The sequence below is a fragment of the Nerophis ophidion genome, linkage group LG04 (genome assembly GCF_033978795.1).
Source record: "Nerophis ophidion isolate RoL-2023_Sa linkage group LG04, RoL_Noph_v1.0, whole genome shotgun sequence".
In the NCBI taxonomy this organism is placed as follows: domain Eukaryota; kingdom Metazoa; phylum Chordata; class Actinopteri; order Syngnathiformes; family Syngnathidae; genus Nerophis; species Nerophis ophidion.
The window spans coordinates 9,096,988-9,116,045 of record NC_084614.1 but is presented as its reverse complement, the minus strand read 5'-3'; the positions used below and the strand labels follow the sequence as shown (position 1 = coordinate 9,116,045).

The 19,058-nt window shown below is 42.1% G+C and overlaps 1 protein-coding gene across 2 annotated transcripts in view; it reads left to right on the top strand.

Annotated features, from left to right (window-relative positions):
- Window positions 1-19,058, top strand: part of atp9b (ATPase phospholipid transporting 9B) — a 103,493-nt gene that overhangs the window by 27,121 nt on the left and 57,314 nt on the right. For both annotated transcript variants that reach the window (XM_061896984.1, XM_061896982.1), the window contains exons 8-10: window positions 3,616-3,710; window positions 8,109-8,189; window positions 12,406-12,481. In XM_061896984.1, the coding sequence (XP_061752968.1) occupies window positions 3,616-3,710; window positions 8,109-8,189; window positions 12,406-12,481 (252 nt within the window). The remainder of the gene's footprint in view (window positions 1-3,615; window positions 3,711-8,108; window positions 8,190-12,405; window positions 12,482-19,058) is intronic.

Genomic DNA, 19,058 nt, shown 5'->3' with positions numbered 1-19,058 from the left:
GCTCTGCCACGTGTGCTACGCCGCCGGCGCGGAAAACAAGGCCTCTCTGTTCAGACTTGTTCCAATCCATCCATCTTCTTCCGCTTATCCGAGGTCGTGTCGCGGGGGCAACAGCCTAAGCAGGGAAGCCCAGCCTTTCCTCTCCTCCCGAGGGATCCCAATGCGTTCCCAGGCCAGCCGGGAGACATAGTCTTCCCAACGTGGCCTCCTACCGGTCAAATGTGCCCTGAACACCTGCTTAGGGAGACGTTCGGGTGGCACCCTGACCAGATGCCCGAACCACCTCATGTGGGTCCTCTCCATGTGGAGGAGCAGCCGCCACCCGGCAGAGGAAACTTATTTCTTGTCATTTCGGTCATAACCCAAAGCTCATGACCATAGGTGAGGATGGGAATGTAGATCGACGGGTAAATTGAGAGCTTTGCCTTCCGGCTCAGCTCCTTCTTCACCAGAACGGATCGATACAGCGTCCGCATTACTTTATTTGTATAAGCACCTTTAAACAACAGAAATGTTTCCAAAGTGCTGCACAACAATATTAAAAACAACATTCAAATATTATCATCAGCTCCACCAATGACTGAATAAATAGCGTTTAGAGCCCCCCCCTCCCCAAAAACAGGGTCTTAAGACGGGACTTAAAACACTCCACTGTGGGAGCAGTTGGAACGTGGTGGGGTTCTAGAGCTTATGTCCGAACACAGAGAAGGCTCCCTGTCTCCCCTGGTTTTAAGTCTGGTCTTGGGCACCACGAGCTGGAGCTGGCTCTCGGTCCTCATACCACGTGCAGGACTGTAAATTTGGATGAGGTCCGAGATATAATGAGGTGCCAGTCCATGTCTGGTTTTAAGTCTCATCTTGGGCACCACGAGCTGGAGCTGGATCTCGGTCCTCATACCGCGTGCAGGAGTGTAAATTCGGATGAGGTCCGAGATGTAATGAGGTGCCAGTCCATACCTGGTTTTAAGTCTGGTCTTGGGCACCACGAGCTGGAGCTGGCTCTCGGTCCTCTTACCGCGCACAGGAGTGTAAATTTGGATGAGGTCCGAGATGTAATGAGGTCCCAGTCCATACCTGGTTTTAAGTCTGGTCTTGGGCACCACGAGCTGGAGCTGGCTCTCGGTCCTCATACCGCGTGCAGGAGTGTAAATTTGGATGAGGTCTGAGATGTAATGAGGTGCCAGTCCATGTAAAGATTTAAAAGCAAACAGTAAGGTTTTTAAAAATCAATTCTAAAATGAGCTTGGAGCCAGTGCAAACTCTCAAGAATTGGGGGTTATATGCTGGCGTCTCCCGGCCGCTGTTAAAAGTCGTGCTGCCGCCTTCTGGACTAATTAATGTCCACTGTTATTTTTGCTCGTAATGAGCAAAATAGTCTTGGTAAGATTCCTCAAAATAAGACATTATACGTAAGCTTTAAAACCTAAGAAAAAAACGGAGAAATTCGACTAATTTAGTGCATGAAACCTAGTTACCGTCGACATGATCGACTGATCAGCTGCTTCCTCGTTTCCTTGCTGGTCCAACTTTATTCTAGATCATAAATCATGCTCCTCACCTGGATAGTAGAAGGATGAGGACGTATTCCGACAAGTCTGACCCACCCAAAATTGTCGAGGACGACGCAAAAAGACGCTTTGTCCCACCTCCCTTTTCTCTGCGAGGATTATGAGTCATTGTTCATCTAAATGGGAATATATGAACATCCTGTGATGTTTTATTATGTTTGTTGGCTATCATGAAGTCTGCAGTGAGTAATAATCAGTGATGTTAAAAAAAGCGAACTTTGTGATGCGTTTTGCTTAAAATTACGTAATTATTACATGTTATTATGGATGTTACTACATGACATATATACTTACATCATATATATATTACATGTTATTATGAATGTTGCTAGATTACATATATACTTACATCATGTATATATTACATGTTATTATGAATGTTACTACATGATATATATACCTACATCTTATTATGAATGTTATTACATGACATAAAATCTTACATCATGTATATATTACATGTTATTATGAATGTTACTACATGACATATATACTTACATCATGTATATATTACATGTTATTATGAATGTTACTACATGACATATATACTTACATCATGTATATATTACATGTTATTATGAATGTTACTAGATACTACATACATACTTACATCATGTATATATTACATGTTATGAATGCTACTACATGACATATATACTTACATCATGTATATATTACATGTTATTATGAATGTTACTAGATACTACATATATACTTCCATCATGTATATATTACATGTTGTTATGAATGTTACTACATAACATATACTGTATATACTTCCATCATGTATATATTACATGTTATTATGAATGTTACTACATGACATATATACTTACATCATGTATATATTACATGTTATTATGAATGTTACTACATGACATATATACTTACATCATGTATATATTACAGGTTACTATGAATTTTACTACAATACATATATACTTACATCATGTATATTTAACATGTTATTATGAATGTTACTATATTACATATATGTATATATTGCATGTTATTATAAATGTAGCTACATGACATATATACTTACATCATGTATATATTACATGTTATTATGAATGTTACTAGATACTACATATATACTTACATCATGTATATATTACATGTTATTATGAATGTTACTACATGACATATATACTTACCTCATGTATATATTACATGTTATTATGAATGTTACTAGATACTACATATATACTTACATCATGTATATATTACATGTTATGAATGTTATTACATGACATATAATCTTACATCATGTATATCTTACATGTTATTATGAATGTTACTACATGACATATATACTTACATCATGTATATATTACATGTTATTATGAATGATACTACAATGCATATATACTTACATCATGTATATTTAACATGTTATTATGAATGTTACTACATTACACATATGTATATATTGCATGTTATTATAAATGTTGCTACATGACATATATACTTACATCATGTATATATTACATGTTATTATGAATGTTACTAGATACTACATATATACTTACATCATGTATATATTACATGTTATTATGAATGTTACTCCATGACATATATACTTACATCGTGTATATAAAACCTTAATGGAGTTGTTTGGATGCTTTTTTCAAGGGCTTTATAGGCAGAATAAAGCGACTTCTAAAAGCTCCGTCGTAAGCGGACTTTTGATCGCAATTATTTAATATTTAGAATGCAAAAAAAAATAACATTGTCATATCTCTCATAATAATTGTGAACGACATGCAAAATTACCCCCCAAAAGTGCAGTTCCCCTTTAAATGTGATTTTGAAATAAGCAATTAAAATGCATTAATTTGCTATATATTAATTTGTGTTTTGGGCTCAAAAGTTGTAATTTTTTTTCTACGGAAGATCTATTGCCGAAAAACAAGTTCTTAGGTCTCACTAAAAAAATCACTATTCAGGGGATTTTGACTTGTCTTAGGTTTGTTTAGATGTTTTGACAAGAAGTTGGACGTGTATACTCTGTGAGAGAGTGTGAGTTTTACCCCTGATCTTCCAGGAGCGTGCTTCATCAGGACCGACCAGCTGGACGGAGAAACGGACTGGAAGCTGAAAGTGGCTGTCGGCTGCACGCAGAGGCTTCCGGCAGTCGGGGTACGCCAGCAACACAATCAGGCTTTGTGTTAGAGATCCACCAATATTTGCCAATTTGACGTGTATCGTGACCTATATTCTATTGAATAGACTGCAAAGACCTAATACCTAATGTTGCAAATATTAACTAATTTGGAATTTGATGCCTGCAACATGTTTCAAAAAAATGTCATCAAAAGGTTCAAAGGAATCTGGAGAAATCACTGCACGTAACATTGAATGCCAGTTACCTTGGATCCCTCAGGCGGTACTGCACCAAAAATGCGACATCAGTGTGTAAAGGATATCACCACATGGGCTCAGGAACACTTTAGAAAGACACTGTCAGTAACTACAGTTGGTCACTACATCTCATAGCACAAGGAAAACTCTGCTATGCAAAGCCAAAGCCATTTATCAACAACACCCAGAAACGCTGCCGGCTTTGCTGGGCACGAGCTCATCTAAGATCGACAGATGCAAATTGGAAAAGTGTTCTGTGGTCTGACGAGTTCACATTTGAAATTGATTTTGGAAACTGTGGACGTCGTGTCCTTCGGCCCAATGAGGAAAAGAACCATCCGGATTGTTCTAGGCGCAAATTTGAAAAGGCAGCATGCAAGTGTAAGCTACCCATACACCTCTGTGAAGGCACCATTAATGCTGAAAGGTACCTACAGGTTTTGCCAGCCAAGCAACGTTATCATGGACACCCCTGCTTATTTCAGCAAGACAATGCCAAGCCCCGTGTTACAACAGCGTGGCTTCATAGTAAAAGAGTGCGGGTACTAGACTGGCCTGCCTGTAGTCCAGACCTGTCTCCCATTGGTGCAATATGAAGGCTAAAATATGAGGCAGGAGACTGTTGAACAACTTAAGCTGTACATCAAGCAAGAATGGGAAATAATTCCACTTAAAAAATGTGTCTCCTCAGTTCCCAAACCTTTACTGAGTGTTGTTAAAAGGAAAGGCCATGTAACACACTGCCCCCGTTTTGAAGCATGTTTAAAAAAATTAAAAATAATGCACTTTGTGAAAGTCAATGTATAGTATTTACCATAATTGTAGTGGGTATCAGGATTATTTCAGGGAGAGCATGTCCCGAATTCCAAGCTGCAGTTTTGAGGCATGTTAAAAAAAAATAATGCACTTTGTGACTTCAATAATAAATATGGCAGTGCTATGTTGGCATTTTTTCCCATCACTTGAGTTGAAATTGTTCTTTTATTTTGGAAAACCTTGTCACCTTGTTATTGTTTAATGCATCCAGCAGGGCATCACAACAAAATTAGGCATAATGTGTTAATTCTACGACAGCATATATCGGTGTCGGTTGATATCGGAATCGGTAATTAAGAAAAGCCATTATTGGACATCTCTTCTTTCAACCTATTCAAACCATTCCAACATCAACACATTACAATCATCCTGGACTTTGGAACTAACACTTTCCAAAGTTCCAAACCAAATTCCGTTTTTCCTGGAAATTCAAACCATTCCAACATTCAAACTATTCTTACATTCATATTACAAACCCCGTTTCCATATGAGTTGGGAAATTACGTTAGATGTAAATATAAACGGAATACAATGATTTGCACGTCCTTTTCAACCCATATTCAGTTGAATGCACTATAAAGACAAGATATTTGATGTTCAAACTCATAAACTTTTTCTTTTTTTTTGCAAATAATAATTAACTTAGAATTTCATGGCTGCAACACGTGCCAAGGTAGTTGGGAAAGGGCATGTTCCCCACTGTTACATCACCTTTTCTTTTAACAACACTACTGAGGAAACTAATTGTTGAAGCTTTGAAATTGGAATTCTTTCCCATTCTTGTTTTATGTTGAGCTTCAGTCGGGGTCTCCGCTGTCGTATTTTACGCTTCATAATGCGCCACACATTTTCCATGGGAGACATGTCTGGCCTGCAGGCGGGCCAGGAAAGTACCCGCACTCTTTTACTACAAAGCCACGCTGTTGTAACACGTGCTGAATGTGGTTTGGCATTCATTGTCTTGCTGAAATAAGCAGGGGCGTGCATGAAAAAGACGGCGCTTAGATGGCAGCATATGTTGTTCCAGAACCTGTATGTACCTTTCAGCATTAATGGTGCCTTCACAGATGTGTAAGTTACCCATGCCTTGGGCACTAATGCACCCCCATACCATCACAGATGCTGGATTTTGAACTTTGCGTCGATAACAGTCTGGATGGTTCGCTTCCCCTTTGATCCGGATGACACGATGTCGAATAATTCCAAAAACAAATTGAAATGTGGACTCGTCAGACCACAGAACATTTTTCCACTTTGCATCAGTCCATCTTAGATGATCTCGGGCCCAGAGCAGCCAGCAGCGTTTCTGGATGTTGTTAATCAATGGCTTTCGCTTTGCATAGTACAGCTTTAACTTGCACTTACAGATGTAGAGACAAACTGTATTTAGTGACAGTGGTTTTCTGGAGTGTTCCTGAGCCCATGTGGTGATATCCTTTAGAGAGTGATGTCGGTTTTGGATACAGTGCCGTCTGAGCGAACGAAGGCTACGGTCATTCAATGTTGGTTTCCGGCCTTGCCGCTTACGTGGAGTGATTTCTCCAGATTCTCTGAACCTTTCGATGATATTATGAAGCGTAGAGGTTGAAATCCCTAAATTTCTTGCAATTGCACTTTGAGAAACGTTGTTCTTAAACTGTTTGACTATTTGCTCACGCAGTTGTGGACAAAGGGGTGTACCTCGCCCCATCCTTTCTTGTGAAAGACAGAGCATTTTTTTGGGAAGCTGTTTTTATACCCAATCATGGCACCCACCTGTTCCCTGCACACCTGTGGGATGTTCCAAATAAGTGTTTGATGAGCATTCCTCAACTTTATCAGTACTTATTGCCACCTTTCCCAACTTCTTTGTCACGTGTTGCTGGCATCAAATTCTAAAGTTAAGGATTATTTGCAAAAAAAAAAAAAAGTTTATCAGTTAGAACATGAGTGTCAAACTCTGGCCCGCGGGCCAAATTTGCCCGCCGCGTAATTTAATTTGGTCCTTGAGGCAATATCAAATTAAGATTAGAGCTGGCCCGCCGCTGTAACACCGCATTCACCACTAATACTCATTCTCGTCAACCCTCCCGATTTTCCCGGGAGACTCCCGAAGTTCAGTGCTCCTCCCGAATTTCTCCCGATTTCCACCCAGACAATAATATTGGGGGCGGGCCGTAAAAGCACTGTCTTTGGCGTTCTCTACATGTCGCCAGGTCCGCTTTTCCTCCATACAAACAACGTGCCGGCCCACTCACCTAATATATGCGGCTCATACACACACACAAGTGTATGCAAGGCATACTTGGTCAACAGCCATACAGGTCACACTGAGGGTGGCCGTATAAACAACTTTAACACTGTTACAAATATACGCCACACTGTGAACCCGCAGCAAACAAGAATGACAAACACATTTGGGGAGAACATCCGCACCGTAACACAACATAAACACAACCGAACAAATACCCAGAACCCCTTGCATCACTAACCCTTCCGGGACGCTATGGCGCTTTACAGTGTCATACTTTTATACTCTCGATTTTTCCGGGAGACTCCCTATGTTAGTGTCCCTCCAGAGGTAATCATTCTCTCGAATTTCACCTTAACAACAATATTAAGAGGGCACCGTGGAGGCACTACCTTAAGCGTCCTCTTCAACCTGTGCAAACAGTGTGCCAGCCCAGCCACATCTTGTAGTTAGTATTGACAAATGCAGTTAGCGACTGCAAGACATACTTGGTCAACAGCCACACAGGTCACACTGAGGGTGGCCGTCTAAACAACTTTAACACTGTTACAAATATACGCCACACTGTGAACCCGCAGCAAACAAGAATGACAAACACATTTTGGGAGAACATCTGCACCGTAACAAAACATAAACACAACCCAACAAATACCCAGAACCCCTTGCATCACTAACCCTTCCGGGACGCTACAATATACACCCCCGCTACCACCACTCAAACCCGCCGCCGAAAACAGGCATTGAATTTGTATTTTTATTTTATTTGATATGCCATTGATATTTTTAAATTATTATTATTTAAAACTCGATTTTGCATGTCACTCTAAAGTTATATAAGCCTTACTTGGTCAATATTCAATGCAAAACTTGCTTAGGTCCCTATTAAAGGACTAATTTGTTCAACCTCGGCCCGCGGCTTCGTTCGGTTTGAAATTTTGGCCCACTCTGTATTTAAGTTCGACACCCCTGAGTTAGAACATCAAATATGTTGTCTTTATTCAACTGAATATGGGTTGAAAATGACTCGTATTCCGTTTATATTTACATCTAACACAATTTCCCAACTCATATGGAAACGGGGTTTGAAAGGTTTACATTTGACAGGTGTGTTTGTCTTCATCTCTCCTCAGGACCTCTTCTCCATCAGCGCCTACGTCTACGCCCAGGAACCCCAGCTGGACATCCACAGTTTCGAGGGGAACTTCACACGGGTACGCCGGCTTGTCGGCACCTTTCATTTCCTGCAAAGGTTCAGCTGGGCAGATAGTTGACACGGAGGATCAAGTGCGGCGTGTCGACAAGAGGCCACAACGGGGGTGCTTGTGTTGACGCCTCTTACATCACACACTAGCTCCGTCCATCCCGTCTCACTTGTTGCTCCCCGGGTTTTTTTTTATTTTTTATTAATAGCAGATTAGCACAGCCCCCACAGCGAGGAGAGGCCGCGCTACAAAGGGAGGCTTTGTGGTCTGTCCTCACTCTTGGCCACACACCAGGCTCACTTCCTCCTCGCATTCATCCTCCGCGGGCTTCCTTTGCATATCGTGTGCTTTGAGTCCGAGCAGGATGGACGGGTTCCCACAGAGCCTTCCGCCAGTGAACTCACCTATTTATGAGCCAGTCTCCTTTGTCTTTCCTTGAGACAGACTTGACGGAGACGGCGTCGTGACAATGTCAGAGCGGTCAGGCGTTCTGCAAACCCCGCCATTTATTTTTCATGCGCCTCGTCACCACTTTGCGTGCATTGACAGGATGTGGCTGCTTGGGTATCATAATTATTATACCTGGCAGAGCATTTGAGCCGAAACCGGAGCCCCGACTCAAAGCGTTTTCCTGCGTTTGCCTTTATTTAAGAGAGCGGCGGTGAAACCAGAGACCCTCATTTTATCTGTTGAATCTCGCCGACGTGACCTTGGTGCTGTTCATATTATTAGAATATCATGAAAAAGTTGATTTATTTCAGTAATTATATTCAGAACGTGAAACTTACATATTATATCAATTCATTACACACATACTGATATATTTTAAATGTTTATTTCTTTAAATTTTGATGATTAGTACTGACAATTACTAAAAAACCCAAATTCAGTATCTCAGAAAATTAGAATATTAGTTACGACTTGTACCAAAAAATATTTTTTAGAAATGTGGGCCAACTGAAAAGTATGAACATGGAAAGTTTCAGCATGTACGGCAATCAATACTTAGTTGCAGCTCCTTTTGCCTGAATTGCTGCAGCAATACGGCGTGGCATGGAGTCCACCAGTCTGTTGCACTCCTCAGGTGTTATGAGAGCCCAGGTTGCTTTAATAGTGGCCTTCAGCTCTTCAGCATTGTTGGGTCTGGCATCTCGCATCTTCCGCTTCACAATACCCCATAGCTTTTCTATGGGGTTAAGGTCAGGTGAGTTTGCAGGCCAATCAAGAACAGGGACACCATGGTCCTTAAACCAGGTACTGGTAGATTTGGCACTGTGTGCAGGTGCCAAGTCATGTTGGAAAATGAAATCTTCACCTCCATAAAATTGGTCCGCGGCAGGCAGCATAAAGTGTTGTAAAACTTCCTGGTAGACTGCTGCATTGACCCTAGACCTCAGGAAACACAGTGGACCAACACCAGCAGATGACATGGCACCCCAGACCATTACCCATTGTGGAAATTTGACACTGGACTTCAGGCAACGTGCATTCTGTGCCTCTCCTGTCTTCCTCCAGACTCTTGGACCTTGATTTCCAAAGGAGATACAAAATTGACTTTCATCTGAAAACATACATTTGGACCACTCAGCAGCAGTCCAGTCCTTTTTGTCTTGAACCCAGGCGAGACGCTTTTGACGTTGTTTCTTATTCAAGAGTGGCTTTACACAAGGAATGCGACAGCTGAAGCCCATATCTTGCATACGTCGGTGCGTGGTGGTTCTTGAAGCACTGACTCCAGCTGCAGTCCACTCTTTGTGGATCTCCCCCACATTTTTGAATCGGTTTTGTTCGACAATCCTCTCCAGGGCGCGGTTATCCCTCTTGCTTGTACACTTTTTTCTACCACATCTTTGTCTTCCCTTCGCCTCTCTATTAATGTGCTTGGACACAGAGCTCTGGGAACATCCAACCTCTTTGGCAATGACCTTTTGTGTTTTGCCCTCATTCTTTAAAGTATCAATGGTCAGTTCACAAGTCAGCAGTCTTCCCCATGATTGTGTGTCATACAGAATCAAAACGAGAGACCATTTAAAGGCTTTTCCAGGTGTTTTGAGTTAGTTAGCTGATTAGAGTGTGGCACCAGGTGTCTTCAATATCTGACCTTTTCACCATATTCTAATTTTCTGAGATGTTGAATTTAGGGTTTTCATTGGTTGTCAGCTATAATCATCTCCTTTTTGGCAAAAAAACACTTGAATTGTATCAGTCTGTTTGGAATGAATGCATACATTCTACAAGTTTGACTTTCTAAATGGAATTAATGAAATAAATCAACTTTTTCTTGATATTCTAATAATATGACCAGCACCTGTAACAGCCTCTTAATTTAAAAATAATGAATGTTAAAATACTGAACAGTATTGGCAATATTCAGTATTTTAACATAAAAAGTGTTTGATTGTGAGGCATTAAAAGCCACAAAATGCAACGGGTCCATCAGACCCACAAACACTGGCTGAGTCACAACAATACGAACGTTGCACGTAAAATTTCTCCGCCGGTTTCTGCATCCCACAGGGATTCTTCTTTTGTGTTTCTGCACCTGCGGTTCCCACACCAGTTTGCAACATTGTTTGTCAACACTGTCTGCTCTCATTTTGTCACACATTTGACCCACTGATGTTCTGTGTACCTACACTCTGTCCTCCTCCTGTCAAGGCCTGCTGTGTGTGTGTGTGTGTGTGTGTGTGTGTGTGTGTGTGTGTGTGTGTGTGTGTGTGTGTGTGTGTGTGTGTGTGTGTGTGTGTGTGTGTGTGTGTGTGTGTGTGTGTACACAACATCGATTTCCGCACTTCTATCAGCCCCTGGTCCATTGGCCGGACATCTTATATGTAATAGAAATGTGTAGGGGGGCGGGGGTGTAAGGTGTGTGGTCATTAAATGTGTATTCTGATATATGTTCTTCACAGAAAATGAGCCACAGTCAGTGAGCCAAAAGTATAAATAATATAAACACATTTTGACTCGGGGGGCCACATGAGAGAAAAAAGGTGCCTGGGGGGGGCCAATGTGTATGTGTGTATAAATGATATATACAGATTTATCTGTAAAAATTGGCTGTACAGTATGTGTTTTTGGGTCCCTTTTTTTTCAGGAACACTAATACCAAAAGTCCCAATGTCCGATAGAGTTCTAAAAAAGTTATGACAGACCACCTCAAAAAAAAAAAAATGGAATGTAATTTTACAGTTTTTTATTGAATGGGACACCCAAAATGTACATGAAAATAAAGAAAGTGGGATTTACAATATTAACTATGAACAGTAAAGCACTGAATATTAACAAGGTGTAATAAACACCTACTATATGATATATTATCACTTTTATGCAGACATTTGTTGTAAAAATTCCTGCCACCCAGGAAGTGATAACAGCGCCGCTGTAAATTTTTTTCCTGCGTTAGCGCTTTTAATAACAATATCAGTATTAATTGGTTAATATTCAGGTAATATTCGGGTCACAAAATGTCAGTAGAGTATTTTTGGCACTTTTTGAATGGTTATTTATCAGATTTTGTGGCTGGAATAGTGGAGCTCCCATTGGTTTCACTGTAAGCAGATTTTTATTTAATAATTAGAATGCATAGAAAAAATATACATCCGTCGGCATGTCTTCATAAATAAATATTGTGAACGGAAATTCCAATAAAAAGTGCAGTTCTCCTTTACCTCTAAAGGCCTAGTGGCCACATGCGTGGACAGCACCTTTTAGCTCATATTTCCAAAATTGTGTACTCTACTGAATTGGGGTCTTATGGCCACTTATGTGGACACTTACACTGCCATCTGGTGGTGTCAGAACAGTATAACATACAATGGAATTTGGGAAAAAATGTGTAAAAATAAGAATTAGCATATCACTAAACATGAAATACACGTTTGTGTACTTATGGACTAAGTACATCATATCAAAAGATGATTCTTAGTTTGTATTCTAATTAGGGTCCTATAAGCCCAAATAGCAAAGAGAAATAAAAAAAAGCATGTAAGCAAACAGCTTGGGCCTAAAGAGGTTAAGAAACTTCTCTATGACTTCAGCTCCAGACTTCCTTTGTTTAGTTGATATTTTTGTTACTGCCACAAGTGGTGGAAAGGTGTATTACAACCGAGTACCACTGCGGCCCATACGCACCACAGCTGACAAACCCTCTCGGGAGCGCCCCCGTTATGAAGCACTGACCCAAGAAACGATTGTTGAAAATTGTTTGTCCTCCTTCCCCTCGCAGGAAGACGCCGAACCCCAAGTCCAGGAGAGTCTGAGCATCGAAAACACTCTGTGGGCCAGCACAGTGGTCGCCTCTGGTGAGTGCGTTCAAGTTTCCATCAGCTTTGCCCGGCCCATCCTCCCCGCAGAAGTCGCCCGTGTCAGTTGAGAGCGCTTGCGACGCTCCTCGCCGCGGCCCCCCCGCCATTGATTTGTGGTGCCGGGGCCCCTCACCACAACCCCTCCCCGCCATGCCCTGACCTTGACCAGGAGAGCAAGCGCTTGCGTCATTGTTGTTCCCACTTGAGCTTCTACTTGATGCACACTTCAGTGCTACTCCATATCAGCATGTACACACTTCACGGCCCAGCTGGGACAAGAACAGGACTTCCAGTAGTCCAGGTGTACAAAGTTCATTGTAGAATCGCTACAATGGTCTTTGTCGGACCATAGGGCGCACCGGGTTATAAGGCCCACTGCCAACGAGCAGGTCTATTCCTTTATAAAAGGTGCACCGGGTTATAAGGCGCACTGCCGACGAGCAGGTCTATTTTTATGCATAAGGTGCAGCGGGTTATAAGGCACACTTTCGACGAGCAGGTCTATTTTTATACAATAGGTGCACCGGGTTATAAGGCGCACTTCCGACGAGCAGGTCTATTTTTATGCATTAGGTGCACCGGGTTATACGGCACACTTCCGATGAGCAAGTCTATTTTTATATAATAGGTGCACCGGGTTATAAGGCGCACTGCCGACGAGCAGGTCTATTTTTATATAATAGGTGCGCCGGGTTATAAGGCGCACTGCCAAAAAGCAGGTCTATGTTTATACAATAGGTGCACCGGGTTATAAGGCGCACTTCTGACGAGCAGGTCTATTTTTATAGAAAAGATGCACCGGGTTATAAGGCGCACTTCTGACGAGCAGGTCTATTTTTATAGAAAAGATGCACCGGGTTATAAGGCGCACTGCCGACGAGTAGGTCTATTTTTATGCATAAGGTGCACCGGGTTATAAGGCGCACTTCCGACGAGCAGGTCTATTTTTATACAATAGTTGCACTGGGTTATAAGGCGCACTTCCGACGAGCAGGTCTATTTTTATGCATAAGGTGCACCGGGTTATAAGGCGAACGTCCGACGAGCAGGTCTATTTTTATACAATAGGTGCACCGGGTTATAAGGCGCTCTTTCGACGAGCAGGTCTATTTTTATACAAAAGGTGCACCGCCAGCGAGCAGGTCTATTTTTATTCAAAAGGTGCACCGGGTTATAAGGCGCACTTCCGACGAGCAGGTCTATTTTCATGCATAAGTTGCACCGGGTTATAAGGCGCACTTCCGACGAGCAGGTCTATTTTTATACAATAGTTGCACCGGGTTATAAGGCGCACTTCCGACGAGCAGGTCTATTTTTATGCATAAGGTGCACCGGGTTATAAGGCGCACTTCCGATGAGCAGGTCTATTTTTATAGAAAAGATGCACCGGGTTATAAGGCGCACTGCCGACAAGTAGGTCTATTTTTATACAAAAGGTGCACCGCCAACGAGCAGGTCTATTTTTATACAAAATGTGCACCGGGTTATAAGGCGCTCTTTCGACGAGCAGGTCTATTTTTATGCATAAGGTGCACCGGTTTATAAGGCGCACTTCCGATGAGCAGGTGTATTTTTATAGAAAAGATGCACCGGGTTATAAGGCGCACTGCCGACAAGTAGGTCTATTTTTATACAAAAGGTGCACCGCCAACGAGCAGGTCTATTTTTATACAAAAGGTGCACCGGTTTATAAGGCGCACTTCCGACGAGCAGGTCTATTTTTATACAATAGTTGCACCGGGTTATAAGGCGCACTTCCGACGAGCAGGTCTATTTTTATGCATAAGGTGCACCGGGTTATAAGGCGAACGTCCGACGAGCAGGTCTATTTTTATACAATAGGTGCACCGGGTTATAAGGCGCTCTTTCGACGAGCAGGTCTATTTTTATACAAAAGGTGCACCGCCAGCGAGCAGGTCTATTTTTATTCAAAAGGTGCACCGGGTTATAAGGCGCACTTCCGACGAGCAGGTCTATTTTCATGCATAAGTTGCACCGGGTTATAAGGCGCACTTCCGACGAGCAGGTCTATTTTTATACAATAGTTGCACCGGGTTATAAGGCGCACTTCCGACGAGCAGGTCTATTTTTATGCATAAGGTGCACCGGGTTATAAGGCGCACTTCCGATGAGCAGGTCTATTTTTATAGAAAAGATGCACCGGGTTATAAGGCGCACTGCCGACAAGTAGGTCTATTTTTATACAAAAGGTGCACCGCCAACGAGCAGGTCTATTTTTATACAAAATGTGCACCGGGTTATAAGGCGCTCTTTCGACGAGCAGGTCTATTTTTATGCATAAGGTGCACCGGTTTATAAGGCGCACTTCCGATGAGCAGGTGTATTTTTATAGAAAAGATGCACCGGGTTATAAGGCGCACTGCCGACAAGTAGGTCTATTTTTATACAAAAGGTGCACCGCCAACGAGCAGGTCTATTTTTATACAAAAGGTGCACCGGTTTATAAGGCGCACTTCCGACGAGCAGGTCTATTTTTATACAATAGGTGCGCCGGTTTATAAGGCGCACTTCCGACGAGCAGGTCTATTTTTATACAATAGGTGCGCCGGGTTATAAGCCCCACTGCCGACGAGTAGGTTTATTTTAATACAAAAGGTGCACCCCCGATGAGCAGGTCTATTTTTACACAAAAGGTGCACTGGGTTATAAGGCGCACTGCCAAACAGCAGGTCTATTTTTATACAAAAGGTGCACCGCCAACGAGCAGGTCTATTTTTATACAAAAGATGCACCGGATTATAAGGCGCACTGCCGATGAGCAGGTCTATTTTTATACAAAAGGTGCACCGCCAACGAGCAGGTCTATTTTTATGCATAAGGTGCACCGGATTATATGGCGCACTGCCGATGAGCAGGTCTATTTTTATGCATAAGGTGCACTGCCGATGAGCAGGTCTATTCCTTTATAAAAGGCAACCAGGTTATAAGGTGCACTGCCAAAGTGTAGGTCTATTTTTATACATAAGGTGAACCGAGTTATAAGGCGCACTTCCGACAAGCAGGTCTATTTTTATACACAAGGTGCACCGGGTTAGAAGGCGCACTTTCGACAATCATGTCTATTTCACACCATGTACCAAATAAAATTGCTTTGAGGTCGGTAAGCACAACCTGAATTAATACGTACATCAATCAATCAATGTTTACTTATATAGCCCTAAATCACTAGTGTCTCAAAGGGCTGCACAAACCACCACGACATCCTCGGTAGGCCCACATAAGGGCAAGGAAAACTCACACCCAGTGGGACATTGGTGACAATAATGACCCAGTGGGACGTCGGTGACAATGATGACTATGAGAACCTTAGAGAGGAGGAAAGCAATGGATGTCGAGCAGGTCTAACATGATACTGTGAAAGTTCAATCCACAATGGATACAACACAGTCGCGAGAGTCCAGTCCAAACACAGCAGCGAGAGTCCCGTTCACAGCGGAGCCAGCAGGAAACCATCCCAAGGGTAGCGGACCAGCAGCGCAGAGATGTCCCCAGCCGATACACAGAGGGACATAGAAGAAAAAGAAAAGAAACGGCAGATCAACTGGTCTAAAAAGGGAGTCTATTTAAAGGCTAGAGTATACAAATGAGTTTTAAGGTGAGACTTAAATGCTTCTACTGAGGTGGCATCTCGAACTGTTACCGGGAGGGCATTCCAGAGTACTGGAGCCCGAACGGAAAATGCTCTATAGCCCGCAGACTTTTTTTGGGCTTTGGGAATCACTAATAAGCCGGAGTCCTTTGAACGCAGATTTCTTGCCGGGACATATGGTACAATACAATCGGCAAGATAAGATGGAGCTAGACCGTGTAGTATTTTATACGTAAGTAGTAAAACCTTAAAGTCACATCTTAAGTGCACAGGAAGCCAGTGCAGGTGAGCCAGTACAGGCGTAATGTGATCAAACTTTCTTGTTCTTGTCAAAAGTCTAGCAGCCGCATTTTGTACCAACTGTAATCTTTTAATGCTAGACATGGGGAGACCCGAAAATAATACGTTACAGTAGTCGAGGCGAGACGTAACAAACGCATGGATAATGATCTCAGCGTCTTTAGTGGACAGAATGGAGCGAATTTTAGCGATGTTACGGAGATTTAGTAACGCTTTTAATGTGTGCCTCAAAGGAGAGAGTTGGGTCGAAGATAATACCCAGATTCTTTACCGTGTCGCCTTGTTTAATTGTTTGGTTGTCAAATGTTAGAATTGTATTATTAAATAGAGTTCGGTGTCTAGCAGGACCGATAATCAGCATTTCCGTTTTTTTGGCGTTGAGTTGCAAAAAGTTAGCGGACATCCATTGTTTAATTTCATTAAGACACGCCTCCAGCTGACTACAATCCGGCGTGTTGGTCAGCTTTAGGGGCATGTAGAGTTGGGTGTCATCAGCATAACAGTGAAAGCTAATACCGTATTTGCGTATGATGTCACCTAGCGGCAGCATGTAGATGCTGAAGAGTGCAGGGCCAAGGACCGAACCCTGGGGAACTCCACACGTTACCTTAACGTAGTCCGAGGTCACATTGTTATGGGAGACACACTGCATCCTATCAGTAAGATAAGAGTTAAACCAAGACAGGGCTAAGTCTGACATACCAATTCGTGTTTTCATACGTTCTAATAAAATATTATGATCGACGGTATCGAAAGCAGCGCTAAGATCGAGGAGCAGCAACATAGATGACGCATCAGAATCCATCGTTAGCAATAGATCATTAGTCATTTTTGCGAGGGCTGTCTCCGTGGAGTGATTTGCCCTGAAACCGGATTGAAAGGTTTCACATAGATTGTTAGACGCTAAGTGTTCATTTAACTGCTCCGCAACAATTTTTTCAAGGATTTTTGAAATAAAGGGAAGGTGAGACACCGGTCGGTAATTTATCATGAGGTCAGGATCGAGGTTAGGTCTTTTAAGAAGAGGATGAATAACCGCTTTTTTGAATGCTAGGGGAACAGTGCCCGAGGAGAGTGATAAGTTTATAATATTTAGCACTGATGGACCTAATAATACAAAAAGCTCCTTGATCAGTTTCCCAGGAAGAGGGTCAAGTAAACATGTTGTCTGTTTTATTCCATTTACACGTTGTAACAATTCCTCTAATGTTATTTCCTCAAAACGAGAGAAACTATTTTGGAGGGCAGTATCCGCCGTATATACAATCGTGTCAGTGTTAATAGAACCCCGTTGTAGCTGGGACGCATTGTCTTTAATCGCCTTTCTAATGACTTCAATTTTCTTATTAAAGAATTGCATAAAGTCATCAGCTGAGTGGGTTGAGCTACTGGAAGGAATCCCTTGTTGGGTTAGCGATGCTACCGTACTAAACAAAAATTTAGGATCGTTTTTATTACGGTGGATGAGATTTGAGTAATATTTAGCTTTAGCTAAGGTAAGCATGCGTTTATAAGTTATTAAACCATCACTCCATGCTTGATGGTGCACCTCAAGTTTAGTCGTGCGCCATTTGCGTTCCAGCTTTCTACATAATAATTTCTGAGCTCTAGTTTCTTCTGTAAACCACGGGGTGCGCTTTTTTGGAGCCTTTTTTAACTTTAGCGGTGCTATGTTATCAATGGTTTCGCGCAGGGCGTCGTTAAAGTTGTTAGTGAGGTTATCAATAGAGCCCACATACTTTGGGAATGGTGCCATTACCGAGGGCAGTAGGTCAGCAAGAGTTGTCGTTGTGGCTGTATTAATGTTGCGGCTGCTATAGCAGGTATTATTATTATTAGTTTGACGAACATGCGTCTGAACCTCGAATTTTATAAGGTAATGATCGGACAATACTTTAGTATACGGGAGTATCGTAACTTTGGAAACGGTGATGCCCCTGACAAGCACTAGGTCTATCGTATTACCGTTGCGATGCGTGGGTTCATTTATTATTTGTGTGAGACCACAGCTATCAATTACAGTCTGGAGCGCTACGCACGGTGGGTCCGATGGGGTATTCATATGGATATTAAAGTCCCCCATTATGATTATATTATCGGCGTGTGTCACTAGATCAGCAACGAACTCTGAGAATTCATTAATAAAGTCCGAATAGGGCCCTGGGGGGCGGTAGATAACAGCCAGGTGTATAGGCAGCGGTGTGACAGACCTCATAGTAAGCACCTCAAACGATTTATATTTATTATTTATGTTAGGACTAAGGTTAAAGTTTTCGTTGTATATTAGTGCGACCCCCCCACCCCTTTTGAGCGGACGGGCAATATGCGCATGTGTAAAGTTAGGAGGACATGCCTCATTTAGCGCAAAAAAGTCGTTTGGTTTAAGCCAGGTTTCGCTGAGACCGATGACGTTAAGATTGTTGTCTCTGATAATATCATTAACTAACAACGTTTTAGGAGACAATGATCTTATGTTTAAAAAACCTATATTATAGGTAGTGGGCTGTTTTAGGGAGTTTTTGATCAAATTATCCGTAGTAGCAATATTAATAATGTTGTGTTTATTATGCCCAGTGCATTTAGTATAGTTACGACCATATCTAGGAATTGATACGACAGGAATTTTCCGATTGTTTGATTGTTGCTTTGATAAACTGCACGCAT